General features: G+C 40.5%; 1 protein-coding gene across 2 annotated transcripts in view; it reads left to right on the top strand.

Annotated features, from left to right (window-relative positions):
• Nucleotides 1-27,555, top strand: part of uvrag (UV radiation resistance associated gene) — a 444,611-nt gene that overhangs the window by 224,462 nt on the left and 192,594 nt on the right. For both annotated transcript variants that reach the window (XM_073044289.1, XM_073044288.1), the window contains one exon: nt 8,827-8,992. In XM_073044289.1, coding sequence (XP_072900390.1) covers nt 8,827-8,992 — 166 coding nt within the window. The remainder of the gene's footprint in view (nt 1-8,826; nt 8,993-27,555) is intronic.

Raw genomic sequence — 27,555 nt, 5'->3', positions numbered from 1 at the left:
TGGTGCCCTGCCGTGAGGTTAGGGTCACAATGCCTCTTTTACTCCCCTTAATCTCGACACAGTTGCCATATCTGCATTGCATATAACAGGTTCACAGCTGGAACTGTGGGGAGATATATTGTACGTGACTGCAGTCACATTGATGATGGTTCGTTCCTCTATTCCTTTAAACTTCATGATTAGTTTTTAATTTATTGAGTGCCACCAAAACATAAGCATGAATGAGGATTGTCATTGTGAAAACGATATTTGACGTGTAAGGTTGAGACTTTCTTGAGTAGAGTAAGGAGAAAATTATTCCAGTAGCCAAAAGGTCATTGATGCATCTCAGAGGTTTAAGATGATTGGCAAAGGAATCAAAGGTAATATTAAAAATAAATAAGTGCTATATCGTTAGAATGAATGGCCTAGGGTGCTACAGTATTGTAGCAGTTAGCATGATGCTTGGGGTTGCGGAGTTCGCACTTCATTTCTGGCCCTGTCTGTAAGTGGTTAGTACGTTCTCCCTCTGACTACGTGGATTTCCTCTGGGTGGTCCAATTTCCTCCCATAGTCCCACTGGTTGGGAGGTTGATTGGCCATTGTAAATTGTCCTGTGAACAGGCTAGGGTTAAATCAGTGGGTTGCTGGGTGGTGCGGCGTGTTGTGCCGGAAGGGCCTGTTCTGCACTATATTTCTAGATAAATAAATAAATATTAGGAGTGGGACCTAGCTATTCGCTTGTAAAGCAGTCTAGGTACAAATATCAGATGTCCTTTTGGCTATATTATTATGAGAGTTGTGTGTTCAAAAATCCAATACTAGACATGTCCTCTTCTCATTGCCACCATCAGAGAGGAGGTACTGCACCCTGAAGACATACACACACTTCAGAAACAGCTTCTTCCCCTCTGCCATCAGCTTTCTGAATGGCTTATGCACCCATGAACACTACCTCACTTTTTCCTCTACTTATCTATGTTTTTCCATTTCATATTGTAACATAGTAATTTTTTACGTTTTGCTCTCTATTTCTGCCATAAAACAACAAATTTCACAATGATAATAACTGTCTAACATTTTCTCATACCTTTTAATTTAAAAAGGAAATCAGGCAGTTTTTGTTTAAAATCTGGGTCACACAGTTTATTGATTTATTTAGCTCCAGTGCAGTTTATCAAACCAGTTCTTGCTATAAAATTTAGTTTGTAAAATATTCAGAGGGAATAGTGATGGAGGTATGTTAATATTCTTTTCCTGTGCCATTGAACTGAAAATCAAAACATATTTGTGGTGTACTGCAAGATAACAAGCGTGGTCAGTCTGGTTTTTGAGATCGCACCAAACTCTTTTCACACTGAAGGATCAACTGTTGGTTTTCACGACACACAGTACAGTGCAAAATTCTTAGGCACATATATATGTAGCTAGGGAGCCAAAGACTTGCACAATACTGTAGTAATTTTGTGTATCGCACTGTAATGCTGCAAAAAAAAAACAAATTTCATGACATATATGAGTGGTGATAAATCTGATTCTGAAATGAGTCTCTATTGTGGAACTGAGAGTGGGAAAGGAGCAGGGAGAGGGGAATCATGTTTGGGAATAAGAGAAGGGAGAGTGAATCTTGTTTGGGAAAGGGGGAAGGGAGGGGCAGGGAGTGGGAAGCACCAGAGAGACATTCTGTAATGATCAATAAACTAGTTGTGTGGAATCAAATGACTTTGCCTAGTGTCTCAGGGCTGGGAGTGTCTAGCTTTATATATGTATCTAAGACTTCTGCACAGTAGTCGATAGATGCTCATGCACATGATATATGGCATATATGCACTTTGGTAATAAATTTACTTTGAACGTTAAAATGGATAGTTGACATTTTTGGTCAAGACCCTACATCTAGACTCACTGTATATTCCAGTTGTTTTCAGTTGAGTCCTGCTTCTCTATTGTCTGAACGAATATTGGCTTTTGTGGCATAACCTGTTCAAGCAAGTGCCTCGTTATCTCTGCATCAAGACAGTACTGAGCAATAGCTGAAAATTCCCCTGCTCAGCTTGTACAACCAAAGTCAAAATGTAGAAAGTTAAGGGTATGTGCCTGTAATGGTGGTTTAGAGTTTAGAGCAATGCTTTACAGCACCAGTGATCGGGGTTCAATTACTGCTGTTATGCTGCTGCTAGTAGTAAGGTCATGATAAAACTGGACCCCTGGATCAGTGAGGCTGCAGTGCCAACTGCTCTTCCACATGCTGCTCTGTAGCTGTGCACAGAATTTTGATATAGAGAACCATAGAGCACTACAGAACATGAACAAGCCCTTTGCCCATTTAGTCCATGTAGAACTGTTATTCTATCTAGACCCCCTCAATCTGCACCTGGACCATTGCTATCCATTTGCCCTCCATGTGCTTATCAAAATTACTCTTAAATGTTGCAGTTGAACCCACATCAACCACTTCTGGCAAATCATTCTACCCCCTGAGTGAAGAAGATCCCCCCCTCATGTTCCCCTTAAATATTTCACTTTTCACCCTTAACCCTCGACCTCTAGTTCTAGTCTCACCCAACCTCAGTGGAAACCAAACGAGAAAATCTGCTGATGCTGGAAATCTGAGCAACACACACAAAATGCTGGAGGGACTCAGCAGGCTAGGCAGCATCTATGGAAAGGAGTACAGTCGACTTTTCAGGCTGAGACCCTTCAGCAGGACTGGTGAGAAAAGGTGAGTAGTAGAAGGGTCTTGCCCAAAACATTGACTGTACTCTTTCTTGTCTGAAATGTCGATTGTACTCTTTGCTGCATGGCCTGCTGAGTTCCTCCAGCATTTTGTGTGTGTTGCTCAGTGGAAAACGCCTGCTTAGATTTATTTACTCTATCTATACCCCTCATAATTTTGTATACCTCACTGTCCTACTCTCCAGGAGAATACAGTCCTAACCTATTCAATCTTTCTCTGTGACTCAAGTCCCAGCAACATCCTTGTAAATTTTCTCTGTACTCTTTCAATCTTATTAATATCTTTCCTGTGTTTCACAGAATGTACAAAGAAAAACAGATGTCAATCTTTAGAGATACTGAAACCTAGACCTAGCGATGTGAGCTGTGTCTTTGTAGAAATGAGCAGCAGTAACTTTGGAAAACATTTTGATGCTTCTAACACTCTTAAGAGTTGTCAGTTTGGTAACTGAACTCGAGCATCTCACATGTCCATTGTGCAGTTTTAGGTGTAGCCTGAGCTAAAGTTCTACTTGATGCAAGCCTTTTTAAGTAACAATTTTTGAAAAAAAAAGCGAAGTTAAATCTCTCAGTAATTGCCGCACTTCAGAAAGAATGCGTTTCCATTTACAGCAGCTGCTTTTTAAGGATGAAATATAGCCAGAATTCCCATCAATCAGGGCCAGATGCAGAGGCAGCACCCAAAGCTGAAAGTATTCGCTCTGGGCAGAGTACAGATTATAGGGAGAAAGAAATTTCTACTCTGACAATATCACTATAGATTATATCATGTCTCTTGGGAAATTGCTGACAAAATAGTGACTTAGAAGTGAACAGAATAGTTATTACAAAAAAATACAACAGTAATTAAAAGGAAAGTAATGAGGTCCTGGAAGTGATTACATGGTTGTAATCTAATCAAGGAGGTTTTGATTACATGTGGAGTTTGAACAGCTTGTCATTTGAAACCAAGAAACATACTGTGCTTCTTGTTTGTGGTATACCGCAAGATACAACCATGGTCATTTGAGTCAGGATTTTTTTTGGTCTTCTTCTCGGGATCCCACCAGTATCTCCAGTTGGCTGGTGATATTCACACTGAAGGATCAACTGTTGATTTTGTTAATAGCTGTAGTCAAATTTGCTCTGGCCTCCAAGGGTCAGCCTGAAATCTTTGAATGCAGAATGATACATCTAAAAATTGGGAAAAAATTTACTCTCCAGTATGTTGGAGATTGCATTTGATTCAAGGGTCTGAGGGAAAAGCATAGCAAATAGCCATAAAAAATCCAAGGGGAAATAGCAAATTCAATAAGACAGAGAAGCAGAATTAGGCTATTTGGCCCATCAGGTCTACTTCACTATTCGAGTGTAGCTGATTTAATTTCCCACTCAACCTCAACTCCTGCTTCCTCCCTGTAACCTTTGACCTCCTCTCTAATCAGGAACCTATCAACCTCCACTTCCGGTCATAGACCTCCCCCACTATTGGAAGCAACCTCTCCACATCCACTTATCTTGGCTGAGCCATCAGGCTCTTTATTTAAAGAGTCATAAAATCATAGAAAACTACAGTACAGAAAGAGGCCCTTCGGCCCATCCAGTCTGTGCCAAGCCATTTAAACTGTCTAGTTCCATTAACTTGCACCAGTGGAAAAAACCTGCTTGCATTCACCCTATCTATACCCCTCATAATTTTATATACCTCTATCAAATCTCCCCTCGATCTTCTCTATTCCAAGGAATAAAGCCCTAACCTTTTTAGTCTTTCCTTATAACTCAAGTTCTCCAGTTCTGTTTTAGTTAACACAGTTTTAATCTTGAACTTTAAAAAGTTAATCTAGTGTGGTGGAGAACTGAAATATCTGGATTTGATCTTGATACGGAAGCAACAAAGAGATGTCTTTTAAGGGATGAGATGTGTTTATTGGCCAATATTTCAAAATCCAAGACAGTGATGTCCTTTGGGATTTTGTGATGATGTGTCAGCAGCTATAAAAATGTCAAGTGGGAGTTGTACTCAAACTAACAAATAATTATTTAAATACAAGTTATAAAAACTTTACATACCAATAAAAACCTAGTGAGAAAAAAAATGACTGCTCTGATGTAAGTATAACACTTGGACTGTTTGATCAGGTAAATGTCAGCTCAATCTGTATGTGTTAATAACCTTCACATATTCTTTGATTGTTGGCAGTGTAGTTTTCACTATGTAACATTGTACAAGATCTGTATCAGTTTTTGAACTAATAGCAGGCCAAAGAGCTTGCATGAAAGAAAGAACACAGGGTGGTGCAGTAGTTTAGTGGTTAGCACAGCGCTTTTCAGTGCCACCAGCTAGTGTTCGATTCCCAGCACTGTCGGTAAGGAGCTTGTACAGTCTTCCCGTGACCACATGGGTTTCCACTATTTTCCACGTTCCAAAGAAGTGGGTTAGGGTTGGTAAGTTGTGGGCATGCTATGTTGGCTGCTCTCAGCACATCCTTGGACTGTTGTTTGTCAACACAAAATGACGCATTTCACTGTATGTTTCAGTGCACATAGGAAAAAGTTAACCTTTTTTAAACACTCTTTAAAGAATGAGCAACAGCTTTCTGTAGGAGGCTCTCTGTTGGTTGGGGTCAGTCACCCATGGATGTAGCTTTCTAGCTGTCTACGTGAATCACATGCCAGGGCAGTAAGTATGAAAAGCATTGTTATCATGCAGGCTTTTTATTTAGATTTTATAGAAGACATTACTAATGTGTATTTAATATTTGAGTAATCTTATATATTATAAAAATAATTGAACACATTGTTTAATCATTCACAGCCCAGACTGGAAAAAGTATGTGAACCCTTGTATTTAATAACTGGTAGAACCTCCTTTAGCAGAAATAAACTCCACCAAACATTTCCTGTAGTTCCTGATCGGACTTGCACAATGGTGAGGAGGAATTTTCTAGACTATTCTTCCATACAAAACTGTTTCAGTTCATCAGTATTTCTGGAATACTTGCATGAACAGCCCTTTTCGGCACATACCACAGCATGTCAATTGGGTAAATGTCTGGAATCTGACCTGGCCATTGTGAAACACAAATTTTCTTCTTTTTAAACCATTCTGTGGTTGATTTACTCATGTGTTTCAGATGATTGTCTTGTTGCCTCATCCAACTTCTATTAAGTTTCCGGTGATGGACCACTGCCCTGACGTTCTCCTGTAAAATGTCTTGATATAATTTTGAATTTGCTGTTCCCTCAACAATTGCAAGCTGTCCAGACCCTGAGGTAGCAAGTAGCTCCAAGCCATGATGCTCCTTCCACCACACTTCACAGTTGGGGCGAGGTTTTGGTGTTGGTGTGCAGTGGCCTTTTTCCTCCAAACATAGCGGGTGTGCATTTCTGCCAAAAAGTTCAACTTTTGTCCCATGTGTCCACAGAACATTGTCCCGGAAGTGTTGTGGAACATCCAGATTTTTTTTGCAAACTTGAGATGTGCAGCACTTTTTTTTGGAGAGCATTGGTTTCCTCTGTGGTGTCCTTCCATGAACATGATTCTTGTTCAGTGTTTTTCTTCTAATGGACTCCTGAACAGAAACTTTATCAGCAGCCTCTCCCAACCTTTTTGTCCTGGAGGAACCCTTGAAATAATTTTCAGGTCTCAGGGAACCCCTACATAAAAATTATTATATCTAGAGCCCACAGTACATTAGCATGATCAGTAAGTTGTATGTATAATAATCAAAAAATAGTTACCAATATTCTTTTGAGTAGAGAATGAACTTTTAGCCAACCTTTCTTGGGGGAAAAAAACAGTTAAGCTAAGCTTACCTTTCTTGAAATTACTCTTTCTTTCTCTCTCATAAATATTAAAAGCTCATAAGGCATACATAAATTTCTCAATTCTGCGTCGAACTTGAGATAGGCACACACGGATTTCACCTTCAACTGAAATGAGACCATTTCTATCCTTGCTCTTGATGCTTGTTAAGCAAGAAAAACCTTGCTCACACATGTAAGAAGTTGAAAACTGCAGCAAAATGTTCAGTGCCTTCTTATGAATGGCAGGATACTCTTCTTCCACAGAAATCCAGAACTTGTCCAAGGGCAAGTCAGTAAATCTCATCTTGAGTGAATGATCAGAATACAGCTCACAAAGTTCTTCCTTTCTTCAAAGTCAAGTTCTCAGGCTGAGCAGAAGATTCAGAGAAAGGGTCTTTCTCCCGGTCATCACTTGTGTTGGAAGGGAGGAAAAATTCTGTTCAATTTTGTTCTCCAGTTCTTCAAGGTGGTTTTCAATAAGATTCAAGACTTTCTGATATCCTTCCTCACTCTCAAGCTCAAGCAGCAGTGAAAACATTTCAAGATTTCCTTTTGCACATGATTTTTCCAAAGATTCAATTTCCTTTTAAATCCAAGAATCTTGTCTCTTGAAGTCAAAACATTTTCTCTAGGGCCTTGCAGAGACATGTTCAACTGGTTCATACGATGAAAAATGTCTGTTAAGTAGGCTACTTTCTGCAGCCATTCTTCATCTTCAAAACACTTAGCAAAATCTGACATTCTATTTTCTTGAATGTACTTCTGCAAGTAACAGGAAATTAGAGTGCTCCTAGTCCAGGTTTTCACAGTTTTTAACCATTATATAATACTAATTAATATTATTGTTATTAATAATACGCATATTATAGATCTATATATAATCTATATATCTTATATATAGATTAAGCATTCTTGTTCATTTAAATAATTAATTGCTGATTGTATATAAAAATACATTAATTGCATATGTCATCACGCTACCACATGATATGTAAGTGCCTTGCTGAAAGTAAATTCGAAGTTAGACCAGCATTCCTGGACTCCCTTGTCTTCCTTTGAATTAGTTTAATGTTTTGAAGTTTCAAAACGTAACAGTTACATTTTGCGGTTAGCTCAGGTAAGCAACTTGGTCTGCTTGAACGTACAATGTATCTATAAAACAGCATCTTGCTGTCCTCATTCTTTCGTATAAATTTGTAGTTCCATAATATACAAGTCCATAAGACATATGAGTTGAACTAGGCCATTTGACTCTTCTCGTCTGCTTCGTCATTCCTTCACAGCCAATTTATTATCCCTCTCAACCGGATTCTCCTGCCTTCCTGTAACCTTTGGCCCTCTGACTAATCAAGAACCTAAAAATCTCTGTTTTAAATATACCCAATGACTTGGCCTCCACAGCCTTCTGTGGCAATTAATTTCACTGATTCACCACCCTTTAGCTAAAGAAATTCCTCCTCAGCTCAATGGACTTGTACTGGTCTTTTGTCTTATGGTTTTACGTTCATGGAAAATGTTGGTTGATAATCCAAGGCTTTTAATGATTCAGCTGTGGTCAGTATTTCATATATTAAATAGAAAGGCTTTTATAGTAGGATTTATGTGTTTCAGAGGAAGTGCTATTATATGGCAAGTTTGTATGGAAAGGAGGTGGAGTAGGCTTCCACTATTTACACCTTACCCTGAGCTGTACATTTGGATCCATCCCACTAATTGCAAATGGTGCATTTTGAACACGAGATTCTGCAGATGCTGGAAATCCAAAGCAACATGCAAAATGCTGGAGAAACTCAGCAGGTCGGGCAGCATCTGTGAAGAGGAATAAACAGTTGACCCTTTGGGTGGAGGCCCTTCATCAGGACAGGAAAGGAAAGAAGCCAGAATAAGAGGCTGGAGTAGAAGGGAAGAAGTACCAGCTGGCAGGTGGTAGGTGAGGGGGAAAGTGGATGGGTGGAGGGGGGAGAAGAAATGAGAAGCTGGGAGGCGAACGGTGGAAGTGGTAAAGGGCTTAAGAAGAAAGGATCTGATAAGGAGAGAACAGTGGACCATGGAGAAAGGGAAGTATTTTGAAGACCATTTAAGAAACGAGATCAGCACATGGATGATAAAAAAAAAAGATGCATAGACACAGGAAAACTAAGGTTGGCACAAAATCATGGTCTAAGAGGCCTGTACTGTGCTGTAATGTCCAAAATTGTTTCATTCTGAAAGAACCAACATCCTTCATTCTTTAAGTTGGGTAGATCTGTGGTCTGGTGATTATTTGAGCACAGTTAACCAGCAGTAGTTTGACTTTTGACCTTTATTTTCTTTCTCTTTTTAAAGCTAAAGATGAAGGGAGCATCGCAGTCGCCCTGGGTTACACAGCACATCTGGTGCTTATGATTTCCTATTTCCTGCAAGTGCCCCTCAGGTATCCCATCATCCAGAGGGGTTCCAGGTCGTCCGTCAAAGACAACATCACGGACAAGCTTTCTGAGAAGGAGAGAGAGTAAGTACAACTGCCATTGGGAGTTGAGTAGGAAATAGTTTTGTGTTGCCTTTGTGCATTAAAGGTAAGACTGCTGCTGATGTCGCTGAATGTGCATTTTTAATCCTGTCCAACTACATTACATCTGGAAGAAACTTGGTGCACTTCATAAACTTGTATCCTTAGTAAACCGGATCAGCAAATTTGCTGATGACACCAAGATGGGGGTGTAGTGGACAGCGAGGAAGACTATCAGAGCTTGCAGTGGGTTCTGAACCATCTGAAAAAATGGGCTGAAAAGGACAGATGCAGTTTACTACAGACAAGTGTGAGGTGTTGCACTTTGGGAGGCTAAGCCAAGGTAGGACTTACAGGGTGAATGGTAGGGCACTGAAGAGTGTGGTGGACCAGAGTGATCTGGAAATATCAATTCATATTTCCTCAAAATTGATGCCACAAGTAGATGGGGTTGTAAAGAAAGCACTTAGCATATTGGCTTTCGTAAATCAATGTGTTGAGTACAGGAGGTGGGATATTATGTTGAAGTTGTGCAAGACGTTGGTGAGGCCCAATTTGAACAATTGTGTGGAGTTCTGGTCACCTACCTGGGGTAAGATATCAATAAGATTGAAAGAGTACAGAGAACATTTACAAGGCTGTTGCCAGGCATTGAGGAACCCGTGTTATAGAGGAAGGTTGAATGGGTTTGGACATTATTCCCCAGAACACGGCTTTCCAACCTTTTTTATGCCATGGACCCTTATCATTTACCAAAGGGTCTGTGGATCCCAGGTTGTGAACCCCTGCTGTAAAGCATTGGAGAATGAGGATAGATTTGATGGAGGTATATAAAATTATGAGAGTTATAGATAGGGTAATTGCAAGCAGGCTAGTTCCACTGAGGTTGGGTGAGACTACAATTATGGGTCGTGGGTTAAGGGTTAAAAGTGAACTTTAAGGGGAACATGAGTGTTAAGGTCTTCACTGAGGGTGGTGAAAGTCTAGAACGAGCTGCCAGTGGTGGATTTGTGTTCTTTTTCAACATTTAAGAGAAATTTGGATTGGTACATGGGTGGGAGGTGTACAGAGGTCTATGGTCCAGATGTATTTCGATAGGACTAGGCAGATTAATATTTTGGCATGGACTAGATGGGCTGAAGGGCCTGTTTCTGTGCTTGTTTGTTCTCTGACTCTACCCAATGCACAGTGAATTGAGGCCTCTATGCATTAGCTAAAGATCAGTACAGTCGGACCTCCGTATCCGTGGGTTCCGCATCCGGATTGAAAATATTCAAAAAAATATTCCAGTAGGTTCCAAAAAGCAAAACTTGAATTTGCCGCACGCCGAGCACTACGCTGAATCCATGCAAATGATGTGATGTGTAGGCATACCCTGCTGTAGCCTCCCACCATTTCACAGATCCTCAGTCTCTCTCCAGCACTCGTTGTTTGAGCATTGTTTGCATTGCGTCTTGTGTTGTGAGTGAGAGGAAGGATTTTAAGGCTAGTAAGGGATGGCTGGCTAACTATGTAAAGCGCTACAGCCTCAAGAACTTAAAGATCACGAGAGAATCGACATCGGCTGATGCCGAGGCAGCATCAGCGTTCCCAGAAGAGCTACGATGGTTGCATCTCTACTGAACATGTGCAGACTTTTTTCCTTGTCATTATTCCCTAAACAATACAGTGTAACAAGTATTTACATAGCTTTACATTGTATTAGGTATTATAAGCAATCTAGAGATGATTTAAAGTATAAGGGAGGATGTGCATAGGTTATATATGCAAATACTACACCATTTTATATAAGGGACTTGAGCATCTGCGGATTTTGGTATCCGCGGGAGTTCCTGAAGCAGATTTAAATAAATGCTAATTCGACGCATAAGCTCTTCTCAGACTTATAGCCGGGTATGGGTGTTAATTTTAACTGATGTTTCGTTGACAAGTTCTAGTATCTTCAAAGGTTAAAAGGTCAAATTTAATGTCAGAGATATGTGTACAATATACATCCTGAAATGCTTTTTCTTCACAAACATCCACGAGAAAAGAGAAGTGCCACAAGGAATGAATGACATTTAAATATGAGAACCCAAAGTCCCCCCCCCCGCGTGCGTAAGCAGCAGCGAACAATGATCCCCTCTCCCCACCAACAAAAAAAACTCGCAATAGTACAGTCTTCGTGGTACTGGCGCCTGAGGTGGAAGTGTCTTGCATTATGTCTGTTGGCAGTCCGGATTTCTTCAGTAAAGTGGAGGTGATCCTCACAGTCGAGTCCATGGGAACCCACTGTAGAACTCTATAGGTGGGATTGTCCAGAATCCGTTGGACTTTTCTGTGGTATTCCTCCATGGACATCAGAACCAGTGCATTTCTTTTGTCCCCTGGTAAAATCATGATGGCTTGGTTTTACCATTGTCCCTGGATCATCCCTGATGAAGATGGCACAGTTTGTCATCGAAACGTCAGTTAAAGTTAACATCTGTACCCAGCTGGAGGCCCAAGAAGAGTTTATGCATCATATACACTGGGAAAGCACCAGATCCTTTTTCAAATGCTAATTTATATCGGTGATATCATTGTTGGTGTGATCTTGGGTATCAAACATTCTTGTTAAATATAACTAAGTTGGCATGAGAACTGAATCTGATAACACAGTATCAAGTGACATATTCTTCAATGAAAATTACTTGACACATTATTGATAACTTTGCAAAGTTTTTATTGGGACACTTAATACTTTGTGATAAAGGTACTCTTGGCCAAATGCTATCTACATCCGGATTACTTGACTGATGGCAATTCTACGATGGATTGGTTAGACCACATTGCTTATTGTGTGCAGTTCTGATTGCCACACTACAAGAGAGATGTCCTTAAGCTAAAAGGTTATAGAATAGATGCACAAGGATGTTGCCTGGATTTGAGGGCTTGAGTCTGTTTTCCCTGCAGCAAAGGAAGCTTAGAAGTTACCATGACATAGCTATGTAAAACCAAGAGGCATAGATATGAATAGATAGCCAACCAAGATTCAAACCTATTAGTCTACTTATCATGCGTACATAGAAACGTACAGTGAAATGTGTTTACAATCAACATATCCAAAGGTGTGCTGGGGACAGCCCACAGGTATTGCCACACTCCATTCCATGGAGGAATTAAAATATGGAAGAAAACAAGTAGAGAAACCAATTGTCTTTGTTCTTGCCATGTACTTGAAGGAATGAAGGCCGTCATTTTGTGAAGCTGCTCTGTAATCTCCATCTTGTAAACTGTTTGAGAACTGTTTCTTTCTCTGGGATAATCTAATCAGAGCAATTGAATGAGTGATGGAAGGAGATTCTCCTATTGACCTGCTAAATTGATATTATCTGTAAATAAGCTATGTATTGTGTACAATGACAAGTTTGTAGAATAATCTCATTATCTTGGCCCAGTGACTAAGTGACCTGGTTTGACTGGTTTGAACCAGTCACCTAAGGCACTACATCCAGTGGAAAGATGTCATAGGTGAGTCAGATAACCTTGAGCCAACAGGAATGAAGTGTATTTAAGGAGCTTAAATGTAAAGGCATGACAACTCCGGAAGCCTACTATTGCAAGTGAGAACCCTCATGCCAGTTACTGAGAAGAAAGGAACAATCATCTGGCCAATGGGCGATCCCTTATTTCAGTTGTCTGAATGAGTATTGGCACAAAGGGATCAGTAGAATTCATGTCCTAGGTTGTTGGCTCGGGGTCAACATAGTTACATTGTTGCTTGTGCAGAGACAATAAAGTGCAAGCTCTGATTAAGTTTCCTAACCTAATTCCATTGATGAATGGTCGACAGCACATTCCAGTGCCAACACAGCATGCCCACAACGCTCAGCAGGACAACACAGAACACAACAAGTGACAAAACAACAGCAGCAAAACAAGCCCTGTTCCTCCCTCCTGCTCGTGAAGATTCACAATCCTCTAACCCCAAGACATGGACACATAGTTATTAGTCCTTTGACTACCCTAGCAGAGATTCTCAGAGGCGGGATTCTGGCAAACAATCCTCAACTTCCGGAATTCCGATTCGATCCTTGGACCTCGATCCTTGGCATCGACCACATGACCACCAGACCTCAAACTCTGGACTTGCTGATGATGGAATCCCTGGACACTTGGCATGAAACTGGAGCAGCCAGAGAAAACTCTTATGGTAATGGGGATAGCGTACAAACTCCTCACGGCATTAGTGAGAATTGAACCCGGTTCGTCTGTACTGTAAAGCATTGTGCTAACCACTACGCTACTGCGCTGCTCCAGGTACTTCAGATCCAATGCAGCACAAAATAAAGCATGAGAAACTAACAATAAATATAAAGTTCAAAAGTTCAAATTAAATTTATTATTAAAGTACGAATATGTCACCATATACAACCCTGTGATTCATTTCCCCGTGGGCATACTCAGCTAGACTGGACTGCCAACACAGATGCCTTGTGCAGGAAGGCACAGAGTCGACTGTACTTCCTTAGAAGGTTGGCGTCATTCAATGTCTGCAGTGAGATGCTGAAGATGTTCTATAGGTCAGTTGTTGAGAGTGCCCTCTTCTTTGTGGTGGCGTGTTGGGGAGGAAGCATTAAGAAGAAGGACGCCTCACGTCTTAATAAGCTGATAAGGAAGGCGGGCTCTGTCGTGGGCAAAGTACTGGAGAGTTTAACATCGGTAGCTGAGCGAAGGGCGCTGAGTAGGCTACGGTCAATTATGGAAAACCCTGAACATCCTCTACATAGCACCATCCAGAGACAGAGAAGCAGTTTCAGCGACAGGTTACTGTCGATGCAATGCTCCTCAGACAGGATGAAGAGGTCAATACTCCCCAATGCCATTAGGCTTTACAATTCAACTGCCAGGACTTAAGAACTTTTTTTTAAAGCTATTATTAATGCTTTTTGAGATAGTGATTTAGATGCATATCATATTATTACTGAGTTAAGTATTGTATGTAATGAGTTTTTGCTACAACAAGTGTATGGGACATTGGAAAAAATGTTGAATTTCCCCATGGGGATGAATAAAGTATCTATCTATCTATCTATCTATCTAAACCTATAGAATGGTAACTATAACAGGATCAATGAAAGATCAACCAGAGTGCAGAAGACAGCAAACTCTGCAAAGGCAAATATAAATAAATGGCAATAAATAACGAGAACATGAGATAAGGAGTCCTTAAAGTGAGATCATTGGTTGCAGGAACACCAGAATGGATGGGCAAGTGAGTGTAGTTATCCCCATCGCCATCAGCAAGAGGCTGATGGTTGAGAGGTAGTGACTGTTCTTGAAGCTGATGGTGTGAGTCCTGTGGTTCTTGTACCTTCTACCTGATGGCAGCAGCGAGAAAAGAGCAAGATTATTTATATATACATACTTAAGATTAGCTTATATACGTAGATTGATTGCATGTCAAAAAATGTGTTGCTTGGCACAGGAGTGCCTGTACATCCAGTGAACATCCAGTGACTCTGAAAGAAAATGATAATGTAGTTGAGGTGGTAGAGAGGTGCTGGTTGGGATGGGTTAGTGGGTGGAAGTGTTGAACAGGCTGACAGCTTGAGTAGTAACCGCCTAGTGTTAAATGTTGTGCTCCACAGAAACGTGAACAATAAGAAGCAAGTTGTTAGGAACCAGAGTTGTACTGTAGTGTAGTGGTTAGCACATCACTTTACAGCGGCAGCTAGTGATCAACAATCCAAGTTCACTTCTCACCTCTGTCTACAGGGAGTTTGTACGTTCCCCCCATGGCTTTCCTTCCACATTCCAAAGACTTATGGTTTGGGTGAGTGGGTTGTGGGCTGCCCCGGCCAAATCCTCGCTGATTTGCTTTGAGGCAAATGACGCATTTTAATATATGTTTATAAATATATGTAATAAATAAAGATAATATGGGGAAAGGTGCATGCAAATTATGAGCAATTGTACTAAAGAAGGAAAATTCTTAAGCTAGTAATCAAACAGACAATGTATTAAATTGATTTATAGCATAGAACAAAACCATTTTGACTGAAATGAATTTGTGAAAAGTTATCTAATGGCAGCTCTCTCAAATAAGTTATGGTTGAGCTGAACAATATTAAAAATCAATGAATTGTGTGTAAATCAAAGTGCACCTGGGACTATGTTGACAGCTGGAATAAATTGTAAAGGGCTAAAACTTCTGGTGCAATTTCATATTGTCTAACCTTTATGCTGTATCATTGGGTATGCTGCCCTTGAGAGAGCATGAATTCATGCAAATTGGTCTCTAAAGCTACACAATTTGTTATAAAAGTACTGGAATCTCTCCTGGAAGACGCATGTCTTTTATCAAATGATCCTTTTGTTAAAACACAGACAGTTTACTTTCAACTTAATTCATGCTGGGTGCAGATAGCTGAATCTCTTTTAGCATCCCAAATCTATCAGCTAAATCAATGGGTGGTCATTGTAGCAAGCCAGGCCCCTTATCTAAGAAAGGATGTGCTGACATTGGAGAGGGTTCAAAGGAGGTTCATGTGCTGTGTAACTCTATGACTGTAGGTTTATTTATCAACTCTGTCTCTGTGTAGGTTTAGTTAAAATAGAATGGATTCACTCATATCTTGCACTTAGAGTTGCCTACCAAGTTCTGGCAAGTAATCCAGTTGACATTCCAGTGCTGAGATGAGATGCTGAAATATGCATCCTTTCTTTTGTATTAAACCTTTATTTGACACCCTATCAGACTGGCACAAGTGATTACAATACCACTAAAAAGGAAAATCAGAATTCTCCTCCTGACCTACCTAAATATGACACAAATGCATCTGTTAAAATAGATTGACATGATCTTTTTTCATGTTTAATTTTTCCATTTGTTTCTTATCAATATAACCATACCTTTGTAGCAGGCCTATAAGACATGGAGCAGAATCAAGCCATTCAGCCCATCGAGGCATGGGATCCAAGGGGACATTGCTTTGTGGATCCAGAACTGGCTTTCCCACAGAAGGCAAAGAGTGGTTATAGATGGGTCTTATTCTGCATGGAGATCGGTCACCAGTGGGGTGCCTCGGGGATCTGTTCTGGGACCCTTACTCTTCGTGATTTTTATAAATGACCTGGATGAGGAAGTGGAGGGATGGGTTAGTAAGTTTGCTGGTGACACAAAGGTTGGAGGTGTTTTGGATAGTGTGGAGGGCTGTCAGAGGTTACAGCGGAACATTGATAGGATGGAGAACTGGCAGGCGGAGTTCAACTCAGATATGTGTGAAGTGGTTCATTTTGGTAAGTTAAATATGATGGCAGAATTTAGTATTAATGGTAAGACTCTTGGCAGCGTGGAGGATCAGAGGGATCTTGGGGTCCAAGTCCTTGGGATGCTCAAAGCAGCTGTGCAGGTTGACTCTGTGGTTAAGAAGACATAAGGTGTATTGGCCTTCATCAATCGTGGAATTGAATTTAGGAGCCGAGAGGTAATGTTGCAGAGATATAGCACCCTGGTCAGACCCCACTTGGAGTACTGTGCTCATTTCTGGTCGCCTCACTATGGGAAGGATGTGGAAGCCATAGAAAGGGTGCAGAGGAGATTTACAAGGATGTTGCCTGGATTAGGGAGCATGCCTTGAGTGAACTCGGCCTTTTCTCCTTGGTGCGACGGAGGATGAAAGGTGACCTGATAGAGGTGTATAAGATTATGAGAGGCGTTGATCGAGTGGATAGTCAGAGGCTTTTTCCCAGGGCAGAAATGGTTGCCACAAGAGGACACAGGTTTAAGGTGCTGGGGAGTAGGTATAGAGGAGATGTCAGGGGTAAGTTTTTTACTCAGAGTGGTGAATGCGTGGAATGGGCTGCCGGCAATGATGGTGGAGGTGGATATGATAGGGTCTTTTAAGAGACTTTTAGTTAGGTACATGGAGCTTAGAAAAATAGAGAGCTATTGGGAAGCCTAGTAATTTCTAAGGTAAGGACATGTTCAGCACAACTTTGTGGGCCAAGGGCCTGTATTGTGCTGTAAGTTTTCTATGTTCTATGACTCTGCTCTGCCATTTCATCATGGCTGATTAATTATCCCTCTCAACTCCATTCTCCTACCTTTTCCCTGTAACCTTTGATGCCCTGACTAGAACCATAGAACACTACAGCACAGTACAGGCCCTTCAGCCCTCCATGTTGTGCTGACCCATATAATCCTTTAAAAAAAAGTACTAAACCACACTACCCCATAACCTTCCATTTTTCTTTCATCCATGTGCCTGTTCAAGAGGCTCTTAAATACCCCTAATGTTTTAGCCTGCACCACCATCCCTGGCAAGTCATTCCAGGCACTCACAACCCTCTGTGTAAAAAACTTACCCCTGATGTCTCCCCTAAACTTCCCTCCCTTAATTTTGTATATCTGCCCTCTGGTGTTTGCTACTGGTGCCCTGGGAAACAGGTACTGACTACCCACCCTATCTATGCCTCTCATAATCTTGTAGACCTCTATCAAGTCCCCTCTCATTCTTCTATGCTCCAAAGAGAAAAGTCCCAGCTCTGCTAACCTTGCCTCATATGACTTGTTCTCCAATCCAGGCAACATCCTGGTAAATCTCCTCTGCACCCTCTCCATAGCTTCCACATCCTTCCTATAATGAGGTGACCAGAATTGAACACAATACTCTAAGTGCGGTCTCACCAGAGATTTGTAGAGTTGCAACATGACCTCTCTACTCTTGAACTCAATCCCCCTGTTAATGAAGCTTAGCATCCCATAGGCCTTCTTAACTACCCTATCAACCTGTGCAGCGACCTTGAGGGATGTATGGATTTGAACCCCAAGGTCCCTTTGTTCATCCACACTCTTAAATAACTGACCATTAATCCTGTACTCAGTCTTCTAGTTTGTCCTTCCAAAATGCATCACCTCACACTTGTCCGGATTGAACTCCATCGGCCATTTTTCTGCCCAACTCTGCAGCCTGTCTATATCCTCTTGTAACCTTTGACCACCTACAGCTCCATCCACAACTCCTCCAGTCTTCGTGTCATCCGCAAACTTACTCACCCATCCTTCCGCCTCTACATCCAGGTCATTTATAAAAATCACAAATAGCAGGGGTCCCAGGACAGATCCCTGCGGCACTCCACTAGTCACCGACCTCCAGGCAGAATACTTTCCTTCCACAACTACCCTCTGCTTTCTTCCTTTAAACCAATTTTTTTATCCAAACAGCCAAGGTTCCACTTATCCCATGCCTCATAACTTTCTGGATGAGTCTCTCATGAGGAACCTTGTCAAATGCTTTGCTAACCTCCATGTAGACTGTGTAGACTAATCGAGAATGATTCAACCTGTGCTTTAAGTCTGCATATTTGAATGCATATTTAAAGTGACTTGGTATTCTAATGCCTTACCCTCTACAACTGTCTGTGGCAATGAATTTCACAAATTCACCACCTTCTGGCTGAAGAAATTCCTCCTTATCACTGTTCTATTGGGATGTCCCTCTATTCTGAGGCTGTGCTCTGGTCTTAGACTCCCCACTACAGGAAACATCCTCACCACATCCACTGTATCTAGACTTTTCAATATTCAATAGTTTTCGATGAGCTCCCCGCCCCTCCCCCCATTCGTCTGAACTTCTTTACCCATTTGCCTTTGGGAAACCCTGTCTGTGCTACAGAATCAGCTAAATATTTAGTAAAATAATCTTGCAATAAGAAAAAAACAAAGTAAATAAATTATATAAACCCTCAACCTCAAAATGTTCCTAACACGACTGTGTCTGTCAACTGCAAAAACTACAGCTTTCTAGGTAAACACAACAACGGTGAGTTTTTTTAGATCATTCCCATTGTAATCTAACCCACTTCAGTTTCAAGCACACATCCTAATTTCCTGCCTTTGTAAAAATATTGTATTTACCATGTTTACATTTAATAATTTATGCAGCCCAATTAAATTCCTCTACTTCAAGAATATTGATATTTTATACTTGCTGTACTTTGTAATACATCCAAAGTATTTGCATCTTTTTAGTGGCATAGTGACCAGAATCTCACTCAATGTCCCTAGTGTCTTTTTTACCACCACTCTTTGCATTTTTGGAATGACCTCTAGATTTGCCCACTACATTTCTGGCTAAATATCACAGGATTTGAGCAGTTCTGGCAAATACTGTGCCACGATGTCTAGACACTGAAAGCATCATGTCTACTGTTACTTCCCTGCCCATTTCAAAGTCCGCTTGCATTACGCAACAAGTGGAATGGAACTTCATACCAAAGTTATTGATTTATATAGCTTTCAAAGAAGAAGTGGACCGAATCAGTTTATTCCTAGACTGCCAACACTGAATATGACATCAAACCATAAAACCAACTCTTGTTTCTGATACACGTTTTATTGACCAATGTACAATATTTCACATTTCTTTGGTTAAATTCCATTTGTATTTCTGCCTGGTTGTATGGTCAATCTAAATACTTAGAATCTTAACCTCATTCTTTTTCCATCACTTTCACCTCTTTAATGTCAGCAAGTTTTTGCCAGTTTGGAAATGGCTGCACTAGGTTTTTCCATGTAGAAGACATGTATCTGTTTTCTCTCTGTATTATATTTTGTGCTGCATGTTTTTTTTATGGGTTACAATAAAATGTGACGTGGGTTGGGGAGTCGTAGAAGCAAGTGAGTATAATTACATATTCAAACACGAGGAAATCTGCAGATGCTGGAAATTCAAGCAACACACACAAAATGCTGGTGGAACACAGCTGGCCAGGCAGCATCTACAAGGAGAAGCTCTATCAATGTTTCGGGCCAAGACCCTTCGTCAGGACTAACTGAAAGGAAAGGAAAGGAAACTTTCTTTTCGGTTAGTCCTGATGAAGGGTCTCGGCCCGAGACGTCGACAGTGCTTCTCCTTATAGATGCTGCCTGGCCTGCTGTGTTCCACCAGCATTTTGTGTGTGTTGCCACAGTTACATATTCACGCTTTGTGTGAGTCAGTTAGTTTAGTTGATAGAGAGGCAGCCGGGGAATGATACATTTTTATTAACCATGTATTTGTGATCTCCACTTAATTAGGCTAATTTGAACGCTAACTATTCTTATTTTGTTACTTAGCTTTGTTAATATTTTATCGCTATAAGATTGTTTGTCTTTGCTGGTTTCATAATCAAGGATCAAATGTACTTTTTTTCAACTTGAAGCTCAGTATTTTGAAGCACGTCACATAGTGACAACTCCCATACTCTGTTTCTCAGCGGTTCTAGTTTGCTTTCAAGTAACTGCTACAGTTTGCCTCTTATCATCTTGTATGCACATGTCCTGAAATCTTTTGCTTTGTGGCAGCATTATGCTGCAAGACATAAAATTTGCTATATGATACAAAAAATACAGAGTACAAAGAAGGGATAACAAGGTAGTACTCATGGACCATTCAGAAATCTAACCAAGGAACACAGACAAAATGCTGGATAAACTCAGGCCAGGCAGCATCTATGGAAAAAAGTACAGTCAATGTTTCAGGCCAAGACCCTTTGGCAGGATTGTGTTTGATCCAAATCAGAATCAGGTTTAATATCACTGTCATATGTCATGAAATTTATTGTTATGCAGCAGCAGTACATTGTAATACATAATGAAAACTAAATTATAGCAAATATATATATATTTAAAAAGTTAAATTAAATTAGTGCAAAAAGAGAAAAAAACTGTAGTGAATGTCCATTCAGAAATCTGATGGCAGAGGGGAGGAAGCTGTTCTTGATTCCTTGAGGGTGTGCCTTCAGACTTCTGTACCTCCTTTCTGATGGTAGCAGTGAGAAGAGGGCATATCCTGGGTGATGGGGGTCCTTAATGAAGGATATGGCCTTTTTGAGGCATCACCTTTTGAAGATGTCCTGGATGCTGGGGAAGCTAGCACCCATGATGGAGCTGACTGAGTTCATAACTTTCTGCAGCTTATTTCAATCCTCTGTAGTGCCTCACATACCCTCTAAAATTCATCTTGCTTGTTCAGATTGTACTATATAATCAAAGCAAATTTGCATCATTTTCTAAACAAGTGAAACATTCAGTGATTAACAAATAATGCAGGGAAACCTAATGCGAGGGGGCAAAATTTTAAGCTATTTGTAGAATTTTTTCCCCACAAGAGTGGTGGGTGAGTGGAATGCCCTACCAGGGTGTTGGTAGAGGCAGATACATCAGGGTCATTTAAGAAACACGTAGATAAGCACATGGATGATTGAAAAATGGCCTGTAGTGTGCTGTAATGTTCTATAGAAATAGTCAAGGCTCATGAATAGATGCAGCATTTTGTGCCAATATTGCAGAGTAATTTAAATAAGCATTTAGCGAGGAATCTCAGCTGTGTCTTGAATTAGAATTTAAAATGGCAGGAATCACAAGGAGTGGGCACCAGCCTTCACCTCTCTCTCATCCAAACTGAGTACATTTATATACTTGCACAAATATTTCTAGGAACTAGTCAACTTTAATCAATGGAGAAGGTTCACAAGAATGATCCTGGAAGTGATAGGTTACCGGTAATTAATGTATGAGGAGTATTTGATGGCTCTGGGCCTGAACTCACTGGAATTTGGAAGAATTGGGAGCGGGTGTGGAATATTATTGAAACCTATCAAATATTGAAAGGCCTCAATAGAGTGGGCACGAAGAGGATGTTTTCTGTAGTGGAGGAATCTAGAACCTTCTTTAGCCAGAAGGTGGTGAATCTGGAATTTATTGCCACAGATGGCCATGGAGGCCAAGTCATTGGGTATATTTAAAGCTAAAGTTGATAAATTCTTGATTTGTAATGGCATTCAATGTTATGGGGTGAAGGATGGAGAATGGGATTGAGACTGATAATAAATCAGTCATGACGGAATGGTGGTGCTCCTCTCTTATGGTCTTAAACACTAAACTTAAAAATGTCTATGAGCAGCATTTGTACTTTGCCTTTGGAATAAGTTATTATAGTCATTATAAGAATCAATGTAGACTTTCTAATTGTATCTGTTGTTCATACTTTACATTAGTGCTTTGGTTGAATTCCATAAATAAAATGTGTACAAAGACATTTGTGTAAGCTGACCATTCAGTTCAGATTTCATCAGGAGATGCCCAGAGTCCTGAAAGGCTTAAGAACGTTCATATTGTTACAAAAAGGTTTATTTTCCACAGATATTTCCTCCGTGCTAGTGAAGTGGAAACTGGCGGTAGTTTGATCATGAAATAATTTTCCAAAATGCGTGGAGATTGAGCAGCCTCATTGTATTCCACAGAGCGAACACAAACCAGTCTGTTCAGCACTGAAGCGAGTGAAGCTGGACAGCTGAACTGGCTTCGTGGTTTGACCTCATTTTCAAGGACTCTCCAGTTTATGTTGTGTATTTTTGTTTACTTTTTGAATTGTTGCACTATTTGTTCTTTTTTTGCACAGTGGATGTTTGTCGGTCTTTATTGTGTGAGGTTTCTCGTGGATTCTTTTGTTTTTCTTTGCTTTGTGGCTGCCTGCAAGAATCTCAAGGTTGTATACTTTGATAATAAGTTTACCCTGAACTTTGAAATTTCATTCAGTAGTGTAAATTTGCTGATATGTAAAAAACAAACAAATAAAAGAGTTACTTGTTCTTCCAAGGCTGTTTCTGAAATAGGGTGCTAAAATTAGGATTCCAAGTAAAATATATTCTTTAGAATGGCCTCCACCTAACCAACAATTTACAGGAGAATGTCTTCTTGGCAAAGCTATTACATAACTGGATCAGAAATCTTTGCGGTTTCAAGCTAACCAGAAGCTGTGTTTTGTATTCCAAGTAAACATGCCAACACTGCTGTCAGTGAGGCTCCTTCCTTTGCACATTAAATCCGCTCCTGCCTTATCGATGGGACTATTTTTTCAAAAAAATTCTGAAGGCATTACTCGAACATGAACTCATCTCCTCTATGTTGAAGATCGTTACTTCAGATAGCACCTTTACTATCCTGAACCAGTATAAATAACTTCATTCACCTCACCACTAAACTGACTCCACAACCTATAGACTCACTTTCAAGGACTCATATTCTGGATATTATTTAATATCATTTGCACAATTTGACTTTTCTTGCCCATTGTTTGCCAGTCTTTGTTATGTATGATTTTTCATAAATTCTTTTGTATTTCTTTATTTTCCTGCAAGAAAATGAATCTCGAGGTAGTATATGGTAGCATATACACTTACTGACCACTTTATTAGGTACACCTGAACACCTGCTCGTTAATGCAAATATCTAATCAGCTACATAAGAACATAAGAGATAGGAGCAGGAGTAGGCCAATCGGCCCCTCAAGCCTGCTCCGCCATTCAACAAGATCATGGCTGATCCAATCTTAACTCTAGTTTTCACCGAATCCCACAAGGCAACAGTGCCAACCAACAGGGCACCATGCCGCCCATTTTATTATTCATCCCGCCCAAACCCATGTGATCACCCGGGGGGAAAAAACCGATTTGCCAATTGAGGAGAAAAAATCTGGAAAATTCCTCTCCGACCCATCCAGGCTAACGAAAACTGGTCCAGGAGATCACATGGCTGATCTAAACCTAGCCTCATGTCCACTTACCTGCTCGCTCACCGTATCCCCTAATGCCATTTTTAACCAGGAAAATGTCTATCTCCGTTTTGAATTTATTGAGTGTAGTAGCTTCCACAGCTCTCTGGGGCAGTAAATTCCACAGCCCCACTACCCTCTGAGTGAAGAAATTTCTCCGCATCTCAGTCCTGGAACGGCATCCCCTTATTTTAAGATTATGCCCCCTAGTCCTAGTTTCACCCATCATTGGGAACATTCTCCCCGCATCCACCCGATCAAGCCCCTTCACAATCTTATATGTTTCAATAAGATCGCCTCTCATTCTTCGGAACTCCAATGAGTAGAGTCCCAATCTACTCAACCTCTCATCATACATCAACCCACCCATCCCCGGAATTAACCTAGTGAACCTTCTTTGCACTGCCTCGAGAGCCAGTATGTCCTTTCTTAAATATGGACACCAGAACTGCACGCAGTACTCCAGGTGTGGTCTCACCAATACCCGGTACAACTGCAGTAAGACCTCCCTGTTCTTATACTCCATCCCCCTAGCAATAAAAGCCAGCATTCCATTGGCCTTCTTGACCACCTGCTGCACTTGCATACTAACTTTTTGTGTTTCCTGCACCAGGACCCCCAGATCCCTTTGCACAGAAGCACTTTCCAGTTTCTCTCCATTTAGATAATAACTTGCTCTATTATTTTTCCTGCCAAAGTGCAAGACCTCACACTTGTCAGTATTATATTTCATCTGCCAAATGTCTGCCCAATCACTCAGCCTATCTATGTCCCCCTGCAGGGTTTTAATATCCTCCGCACTCATTACACTCCCTCCCATCTTTTTCTAATCATGTGTCAGCAACACAATGCATGAAAGCATGTAGACATGGTCAAGAGGTTCAGTTGTGTAGAATGGGTAAGAAATGTGATCTAAGTGACTTCAATGTTCAATATTCAAAGTACATGTATGTCACCTTATACTACCCTGAGGTTAATTTCCTTGTAGTAATTCACAGTAAATAGAAAGAAACACAATAGAAGTATTGAAAGACCAATATGCAAAAGGCAACAAACTATGCAAATACAAAAATAAAAGATAAGAATAATAATAAATAAGTAATAAATATTGAGAACATAAGTTGTCGAGTCTTTAAAAGTAAGCCATAAAATAAAATGGCTGTTGGTGTCAGAAGGAGTAGTTTGAGTATCTCAGAAACTACTGATTCCCTGGGATTTTCACACAATTTACAAAGAATGTTGCAAAATCCAAAATAACACCAGCGAGTGGCAATTCTGTGGGTGAAACACCTTGTTAATGAGAGAGGTCAGAGGTGAATGGTCAGACTGGTTCAAGCTGACATGAATGTGACAGTAATTCAAATAACCACCTGTTACAACAGTGGTGTGTAGAAGAGCATCTCTGAACCCACAACATGTCGAACCCTGAAGTGGATGGGCTACAGCAGAAGACCATGAACATACAGTACTTGGCAAAAGTCTTAGGTCCATATCTATAGTAGCTAGGACACCTAAGACTTTTACACAGTATTGTACATTGGTTAAAATAGAGTGACGGTTGGGAAACAGAAATAAGAGTACCGTAGATGTCGGATTATAAGCCGCTACTTTTTTCCCACATTTTGAACAGCTTTGAACACTGCGGCCTTTACTACGGTGCGGCTAATGCATGATTTTTTTTCATGCCGCCAAAAACATTTTGCCTCGTAACAGTAGACCAATAAAATTGATGAGTAGTTCACAGAGGTCCAATGAAATTGTACGATAAATCAAGCGCACTTTCACAATTAAATTATTGTAAATCAGTCATTTGTACTCACCCTCATCAACATGGAAAACACTCGAAGAAAAGCATTGTGCTGTCTTTATGGCAGTTATTTAGTTTATAATATTTTCGCTTAGTAATTCATTTGTTAGTTAAAGTTAGAAGTGTTTTAACTATATTTGTTTTCTGTACTACATCCCGGGATGCTATGACGTCACACCCGGTTTCGCCGCGTCTTGTGGGAAATACCGGTTTGCGATAAACGGGAAGGCGGGGGGCGAGCGGCGGAGCGAAAACGCTGCTTTTAAGTTAAAGGCGATCAATAACTTTTCCTGGTAGGCTGCAGTATATATATTTTTTACCAGTCGTTAGGAGATATTGGAATGTTGTTCAGTAAAAAAGTATACGCAACGTATATTTAAAAGTAGCCGCGTTACAGGCACGGTTCGAAAAAAAGCATTTGCAATATGTATTTGTTTATGTTACCATATGGATTTAATTAAAAGTTAAAAAATCCTCACGTGTAATATCTTTCTGTGTAAATATCTCATATTACAACGTGGGACACCTGCGGCCGAAAATCCGGTGCGGCCTAAAATCCGGTGCGGCTTGTACAAGTACAAAATTGATTTTATTTCTAAAATTAGAGCCAGTGGCTTTTAATCAGGTGCGCTCTGTAGTGCGAAATCTACGGTACTTAGCTTTGTATTAGCTCAGTGGTATTAAGTGTTATTTGGTAACTGGAAAGACATAATATACAGTACTGTGCCAAGGTCTTAGGCACCCTAGCTATATATATGTGGCTAAGACTCTTGCACATTACTGTATACCAAATAATGACTTTATTGGGTGCAGATGGTACCTAATGAAATGAACTTTGATAATAAATTTACTTTGTCATTGTGTCCAGCGTGTTCACCAGCTTACTGCTGAATGAATAGTTCTTTCACTTGAGAGGAGAGCTCCAGTCTTCCTAGTATGAAAGGCCTGAATAAATGTGGGCTGAGTAGAGATTTGAGGGGAGAAGACCAACCTACACTCAATGCCCTATGATCCCTGTGGTTTGCACTGGACTTGAATTGCACGCCAATGGGACGAAATATATATTTGCACAATGTAAATCTGTTTTATAAAACCACATACATCTGAGCCAGTGCAAAACCAACCTTAAATTCTTTGACCTCTGCCAACAATAATACTTCATTGCCCAGCTCATGAAGAATTCGATTCACAGTTCACCCCAGTCGTTCACAAATTTTTGAAGTGTGTTTCATGGCCATTGATGACAGGGAATGGCTATGTTATAAATTTGTGTAGCTAGATATGAAATCCAGAGAATACAGAGATCAGACAGAAAAATGGACTAGGGTGCAGGATTAGCTATGATCTTCCAGGAAAGTTTGATGGCCTTTAAGGCGAACCACTGCCATATATGACTTTGTTATCTGTGGCGGTGTGTATTGCAAAGACTGTGGAAAGAAGGAACAGCACCACTGTAGCTTTCTGTTACTCATCTGTCCAGCTCAGTAGATTCAATATAAATCTTTTCTATTTTCTGTTGGAAGCAGACTTTATTGGCCATTTTACTCTTGGATTAAAGAGTAAAAAGATTAAAGCTGGGTAACAGCTTCTTCCCTCAGGCTGTGAGACTAACGAATACCCTGCCACCACCAAGGTCTTGTCACTAGTACAATGAGCTACTTACAGTTTACTTGTTACTTTAATAACTTATTTGTGGTAATATTTAGTTTTATGTGTATTGTGGGTGTTATGACCACAGCCATTCTTATACATTCAAAGTTGGAGAATCTAGAATAACAACTTCTCTTCCTGTTCCTGTACCATGACTTCTCTTTCAACATACACCACATCTGTTTCAAATTTTGTGCTGTCTTTGATAGGAGCATCTGAATCTGTAGTACTATTACATACAAATGCAGCTGGTCATAACTAGCTTTAAGTCTCAGCCCTTTTCGCTTAACCCCCTTCCACTCCTTCCATCATCTCTGATGTCATAACACTAGTCTGAATACCACTGAGCTGAATTTTTCCCCCAATTTAGTATTACCTTGGCCTTATGCAGCTGGATTCTGGATTTCCTGTCAGATCACCGGCAGGTGGTAAGAGTGGACTCCCTCACCTGCACCCCTCTGACTTTCAGCACAGGAACCTCTCAGGGCTATGCAGTAAGTCCCTTCCTTTACTCCATTTATATCCATGACTGTGTCACCACCCACAGC

This window comes from Hemitrygon akajei, chromosome 4 (genome assembly GCF_048418815.1).
Source record: "Hemitrygon akajei chromosome 4, sHemAka1.3, whole genome shotgun sequence".
Taxonomy (NCBI): domain Eukaryota; kingdom Metazoa; phylum Chordata; class Chondrichthyes; order Myliobatiformes; family Dasyatidae; genus Hemitrygon; species Hemitrygon akajei.
The sequence above is the reverse complement of the archived record's forward strand: the minus strand, read 5'-3'. Positions and strand labels throughout refer to the sequence as shown.